At 35.6% G+C, this 6,758-nt stretch overlaps 2 protein-coding genes across 2 annotated transcripts; one reads left to right on the forward strand and one right to left on the reverse strand.

The window, feature by feature from the left end:
• Positions 1–263: 263 nt before the first annotated feature.
• LOC110720043 lies at positions 264–5,961 on the reverse strand. Its single transcript, XM_021899048.1, has 3 exons — positions 5,594–5,961; positions 821–1,117; positions 264–642 (listed from the first exon to the last, which is right to left on the reverse strand). The coding sequence occupies exons 2-3, from the start codon at positions 1,013–1,015 to the stop codon at positions 520–522; spliced, it is 318 nt and encodes a 105-aa protein (XP_021754740.1). The 5' UTR covers positions 1,016–1,117; positions 5,594–5,961; the 3' UTR covers positions 264–519.
• LOC110720041 lies at positions 4,589–5,044 on the forward strand. Its single transcript, XM_021899046.1, has one exon. It carries the CDS (start codon positions 4,589–4,591, stop codon positions 5,042–5,044), a length of 456 nt encoding a protein of 151 aa, XP_021754738.1.
• Positions 5,962–6,758: the final 797 nt, after the last annotated feature.

The following is a 6,758-nucleotide window of genomic DNA, read 5'->3' on the forward strand; positions in this document are numbered from 1 at the left end:
ATTTCGTCCTTACGATGCGTTACGAACCTCGTTTTCTGATGACGACGGCGATTCTCCGGTGATCCTCGGCGATCCGGTGCTGCTCCACATTTTTTTAGTGCGAAAAATTTATCTTCGGTTAAAATTATAAAAAGGGCAAATTTGTCAAAAAATTATAAAATGTGGGCTTTATGTAGAGATTTGCGGGCGATGAATAACAAGTCCCTATTTTTATTATAGTTGTTTTTTTAAAATAAAAGATGCAACACTTATAGCAAAATAATTTATGAAAGCAGTTATTAGTAAAAATTTCGACAGAGTCTTCTTTGTAAATTGAAGAATTCCCTCCTATAGGGCATGGCTTCAAAATAAACCTGTTTCATTTCACATTATGCCATACCACATTAATCATATGATTTATGCCGACAAATCATTCTTATCCTCCAACTCAATCACACAAACAAATAAACAATCCATAATATCTCCAAACATTAACTACCATATATTTTTTTGTAATCTTAGAAAAATATAGAAGTATACTCATACAGTGACTTTTTTAGACTTGTCACCCATCAATTCAACTTCATCATTACCCACACAAACAGAATGAGTGCTCTCATAGACTTCAGCAGCAGTTGGTAAAATTCCATCCTTTTTCTTTGCCTTGTATTAGAAGTTGTTAGCACTTAAGGAAAAACAACAAAAAATAGGGGGACATAGGATACAGAGCAATTGTAATAAAGACCGGTTATAGTCATCTATATTAGTGGCTAAAAAGTTGCTACTTGCTTCTATCTTAATATTAAAAATCATAAGTTTGCTGCTAAAATCATACACTTACCATTTTTTTAACCACTTGAGGAGTAGATACGCTACCTTGGCGATGGCCAGGGTCAAACTTCTCTAATGTTTGGCCAGATAACCAATTATCTCTTGCTTGGTTAGAACGTTTTACAAAATCAGGATGCTTACGCTTATTTATGAATTCAGCTCGAACAGTGTCAGTCATGAAACTAACTTGCTTATGGAGAGACATTTTGTAAACTTGGTTCAATGTGCCCCTAAGTCGGTCCCCAGCTTTTTTGTCAAATTCTCTCCTAGCCTTAGCATCGAACTCAGGTCTCCAAGTATATGTGCGCTGCATTAGAATTAACATGTAAAGTTTATAATTTAACTCAAAATAGCATATTGTACATAAATAATTTTATTTCTAATTTACAACCTGATATGGCTGCAGGTTTGCAGGATATTACACAACAGCACATTTTAGTAAGCCAAAGCTCAATTAACTACCAAAGTTTAACGATCTATCTCAATAAGATACACTAAAATATTGGCATGACGAAAACCATGGGCAACTCGTGAAACAATACTCTAGTAAGCTGTAACCTATGTTTATACTCACAAATGAAAGATTACTACACATTTTTCTAGCTGTCCCTCTTTTCTAAGTATTTTCCAAATTCCTCATTAGTCTCATTCATGTGAAAAGATAGGCCTTGGATTTTCAAGAATTAAACACTAAATAAAAAATCAAAGATACCAACTTTACAGCCATAAATATACATGAAAATATCTGATTTTAAAAGCATATAATGACCTATTCAGCAAACATATTCTCACTAATGTAGAATAAAAGAGCATGGAACAACAGGATTATCGCTTATCATAATTATTGCTTATCATAATTACGGAGTAACGTAAACACTTTAGGTTACATTTTAATTTATCCCCTCAGCTAAATGTTCTCACTTCTCAGACCACTCTGATAGAAAAAAGCATAAATTGAAGAACCTAGATGCATAATGTTAATCTCTTTGGAGAAATCTGGTAAGTGGTAATTATTTCAGGTTACAGTCTACGGATCATACAAGCAACTAATTAAAGCCTGAGGCCTGATTAGTAAACCAAGCATACAGCAAGATTTAACAAGGATAAAAAAAGGTGGATGATAGAAATCTTACCACTCTTCCCATGAATATGACAACATTCCAAAAGGGCAACAGAGAATAAATCAGACACAATTGTGCCAAAACTCCAAAAGGGCAACAGAGTTATATGCATTAATTTTATAGTTGTCTGCTACCTATATGGTCTAAGAAAGTCGTTACTGTTTTTATGAAGCTTTGTGCTTAGCATTATATATATATATATATATATATACACACACACACACACACACATATATATATATGTATATATATATATGTATATATATATATGTATATATAGATATATATACACACACACATATATATATATATATACATATATATATATATATGTGTGTGTGTGTGTGTGTGTGTGTGTGTGTGTGTATATATATATATATATAGTCTGTGCTAATGATCATGTAACACTCAACTTAGATCAATAATGCAAGAATGAAATAGAAAAGCAATAAGAACAGCAACAACAACAAGGAATACACGAATGCTTTCTCTGGTGGGGTTAGAAGTGATGCTGCTGTGGGTTGTGGCTGTTGGAGGTGCCCTGCTGCTGGCACTGTGCGCATCAACGCTGATTTGGTGCTGTTGGAAGGGTGGGGTGTGAGCTTGGGGGCTGTGATTAAAGACACCTTTCAAGATTGAGTCATCTCTCGCTTTAAATCAAATTTCTCCATTTTTTCTGGACTCCGTAATAAATATAACTATATACAATATATACATAACATTAGAACACCCAAAAGCTCTATTTCAAATGTGTTTAGCTACATCACTTAATTTTACAGTAAAAAATGCAAGCCAAATATAACAAATTTTAGCAAGGTGTGTGAGAGAACTACAATTCTTACTGAGGCAAGCACTCCTTGATAAATGGTCATTGAAGGATTTGTAGAGTAAGTAACATGCTCACTGCTTTCCCAATACTTGTTAATGTTGAAATAGAGGTCAAATAATAGCCTTTACAATCAAAGGTCTAGTAGATACCATAACCACCTCTTTGCAAATTCCAACTCCAAGGGTAATATAACTAACACAATAAAAATGAAAAAGATGACAACTTCTAAAGGTAGGAACCTCATGAGATCTTGTATGGTATGTTTTAGAGGATTGCGAATAAAATCATTATATTTGGCTACTGCTATATAAGCAGGATCATAAGAAAAATTGCATAAACTATACTTAAGTACTCATTATAAACACACAAGGGACTTGAGCGAGCATCCCTTTTTTTCAATAAAGATACAGATCAAGGAAGTTGTTCTAGAAAATAGTCTCAAGCATCAGAAGTACTTTTGAATATATATTATAGAAGTAGTTTAAGGAAGTTTCTACAGCTACAAGGCTGATGAGTAATAACAGATAGCCAAGCATAGAGTGATGAAGGCAGCAAGAGCTAATCTATAATAAGTATATCTAATTTCTATGTTAGTACCAGAGAATTAAGATAAATGCAGACTTCTATGTGCACCAGAATCTCGTGATTTAATACTAATCCTGCTCCTTGAGCGCTTTTTTTTTAAAAAAAAAAACAGCAGACCTACAGTGCTTAGGGATGATACTAGTGCACCAGAATTGCAAGTGAGACTATGAGAGGGACTGAGGAAGAGCAAGAGCAAGAGACATCTGTTCAAGCAGAGATCATGTTTACCATTCAGTACTTTTTAAGGCCATAACAGAAATTTAACGATGACAGATGTTCCGTCATTGAAGGATCAAACCTAAGTCTTCTAGGACTGATAGAATTACGAAGTTCATTAAGTCAATGCACCAAAAAGAAATTAGTGATCAATTAAGCTTTCCTCTCAATTCTTAGTTAATTTGAGCATAGTTTCTCTTTGAAACCTTGAAGACTGAAGTAGCCGACCAGCGACCACCCACCACTCCATCTGCTCGGCGGCGCCGCGGTGATCGTTAAGTTCTCTAATTCCTTTTATTTTTTTGTCTTTTCATCTTTTGCTTCTGTTTTTCTTTCGATCTGTTCTTTCTACTTTTTTTTTATTTTTTGTTTCGGTCTGTTCTTTCAGCCTATTTATGTGTTTTTTTTTAATAAATTATGCAGTAGTTCATACATCAATGGCCTCTCAAAATGTTGGTAGTAGCACAGGTAGCGGGTAAGTTAACACAACATTTAGAGAAACTCAAAGTGATAATTCTGAGAAATCGGTTGATAATTCAGCTCCATTGTGGAAATTTGTGACAAAATTAGAAAAAAAAGGGGACTGTAGGAGGAACTTGGAGTTATCAGTGTAATTTTTGTAACAAAACAAGATCAGGAAGTTATTCTCGTGTTAGAGCTCACTTACTTCATATTAAAAATAAGGGTACTGCACTTTGTAAGAGAGTAACTCACACTGATAAACTTGAAATGCTAAGACTAGAAGAGGGGTTTGAAAAAAAAATGATTCAACAGCTAGAGAAGTTCCATTGCCTTGTGAATCTCAATTGGATGATGCCACTGCCTCTAAGAAAAGAAAGTCCATTAAATCACCTATTACTAGAGCATTTGGTATTGATGCTAGGGAACAATTGGAACAAGAAATTGCAAGGATGTTTTACACCGGAGGGTTGCCATTTAGCCACTAAGGTCAACTTGGAACGAAAAAGGGGTGACAATTGTGATTGATGGGTGGAGTGATCCGACTAGGAAGCCACTCATTAATTTCATGGCTACCTCTGGAAATGGCCCTATGTTTCTGAAAGCTGTGAATTGCTTTGGACAAGTGAAAGATAAGTTTTTTATTGCCTCTTTGATGAAAGAAGTGATATTAGAGGTGGGTCATGAAAATGTTGTGCAAATAATTACTGACAATGCAGCAAATTGTAAGGGGGCTGGAGAGCTCATTGAGAGTGAGTTTCCTCATATCTATTGGGCACCATGTGTCGTCCATACGCTCAATCTTGCTTTGAAAAACATTTGTGCAGCAAAGAATATGTCTGGCAATGAGGAAACATATGAAGAGTGTAGTTGGATCACTGATGTTCATGGGGATGCACTACAAATCAAAAATTTCATCATGAACCACAGCATGAGATTAGCAATGTTTCGGAAATTCTCCTCCCTAGGAATGCTGATAACAACTAGGAATGATGATAACAATGTGATAGATTTTGATTCATGACCCCACATAAAAAAAACAGTATGCTAGTAAGGGTTGTTTCCTTGAAGTTTTGAGAAAGAGGTGAGAACACTGATGAATCTCTAAGCTTAATTGTAACTCTAATGTGAAGACAGTATGTAAGAAAAAAAAAACAAAAAACAATATTTCTGGATTCGCAATTTGCAATAGAAACCAAATTAAAATAAAAAATTGAACAAAAAAACTCAATAAACCCTAAAATTCACAATTCCTAATTCTACTAACTTATTACGTATTATTTTCAAGAATAACCCCTAATAACCCATAAACATAATTGAGAAATACTAATTTCTAATTCTAGTTACTTAATTCGACCAAACTTTCAAGAATAATTCTCGAATCTGTGAAATTATTAGATTAAAACCAATTTGCAGTTCAATTAATAATCAGATTAATATCAATTCGCAATAGAAAAAAATTAAAATAAAAAATTAGACAAATACTCAAAGATAAACCTAAAATCCGCAATTGACATAATGCAGTAAGAGAAAGATTGAATGGAAGGTAGGAAGAAGAAGAACGCGTACTAACCTGGGGGAAGTGGTGGTGGCGCAACAGCAGCAGAGGAAGACGACGGTGATGGCTGCTTGCTTTGAGGTTCTGAACTTTTTTTTTTTTTGAGGAAGAGTATGATACTCTTGTTTTTGACGGTGAATACTGATGATAATTCTTGTTTTTTTGGCGGCAATAACTTGTTTTTTATTATACTAAGGGTTTTTTTTTTTATTATACTAAGGGTTTTTTTTATTATTTCTTTTTAATAAATATTAAAAATAATAGTAGCAACTACCGTGTTAGTTGCAAATTATTATAAGAGCGTCGCAGATTAGCAACCGCATAGCAATTATTATAAATTCGGTTGCAAATTTTGCAACTACTCGTTTTTTTCTGTCGCAAAATATTTTTTTTGCAACTAATTATTATTGTAGTTGCAAAAATCAGTTGCTAATTAATGACCGCATAGCAACTACTGCAAATTCGGTTGCAAAATTTGCGACTACTCGTCTTTTTCAGTCGCTAAAATTATTTTTGCAACTAATTATTATGGTAGTCGCAAAAATCAGTTGCTAATTCACCTTTTTCTTGTAGTGATCGACTCGAAACTACTCCCTTTTGATTCAAACACCCCCCATACTAAATAAGAGTATCGTCCTCGATGCTTCACATGCAATTGAAAAGACAAGGGAGGGACCAAAAAGGTGGGGAAACATGCATACCAAGGGGGAACTAGTGGCCACTAGGGCCGGCACCATCATCCCTAGGGGGGTGGGTGGTGGCCCATAAGGGTCCCATCCTCCGGTATAACCGAGGGGAAACCCGTCGTGACCTATGAAAAGGTCAAGCTGGGATGGGGCCAACTGGTCATAGGGCTCGGGTTGCACACAAGGTGCGGGGTGATCGGGGTGAACATAGTGGTAGCCAGGGTCACCTCTAAAATCAATCCCACCCGAGACTCTGTAATCATAATGACCGGACTCGTCGGAGAAGTTACGCCTAGGCACTTCAGGGTTCTCAACACCCTGCCAGTAGGGGTACGTGCGGAGGTTGTCATCATTCCATGAAGCCATGGGCCCTTGTTGGGCCGGTGTGTATGGATAGTTGAAGGGAGGGGTGACCTCCCCCTTACGCACACTCAAGTCATATAAGGCGTTTGTTTGAAAACATTGTTTTGGTAAGAAGCGTACATACCTTGCAT

This window comes from Chenopodium quinoa, unplaced genomic scaffold, assembly GCF_001683475.1.
Source record: "Chenopodium quinoa cultivar QQ74 unplaced genomic scaffold, ASM168347v1, whole genome shotgun sequence".
Classification (NCBI taxonomy): domain Eukaryota; kingdom Viridiplantae; phylum Streptophyta; class Magnoliopsida; order Caryophyllales; family Amaranthaceae; genus Chenopodium; species Chenopodium quinoa.

Excerpts from the sequence above, each read along its gene's own strand:
- LOC110720041 (XM_021899046.1), top strand. The coding sequence starts at position 4,589 with ATGGCTACCTCTGGAAATGGCCCTATGTTTCTGAAAGCTGTGAATTGC.
- LOC110720043 (XM_021899048.1), bottom strand. The coding sequence starts at position 1,015 with ATGTCTCTCCATAAGCAAGTTAGTTTCATGACTGACACTGTTCGAGCT. Across the intron at positions 643-820 it reads CTCAAGTGGTTAAAAAAATG|GCAAAGAAAAAGGATGGAAT; the intron begins GTAAGTGTATGA and ends TTCTAATACAAG.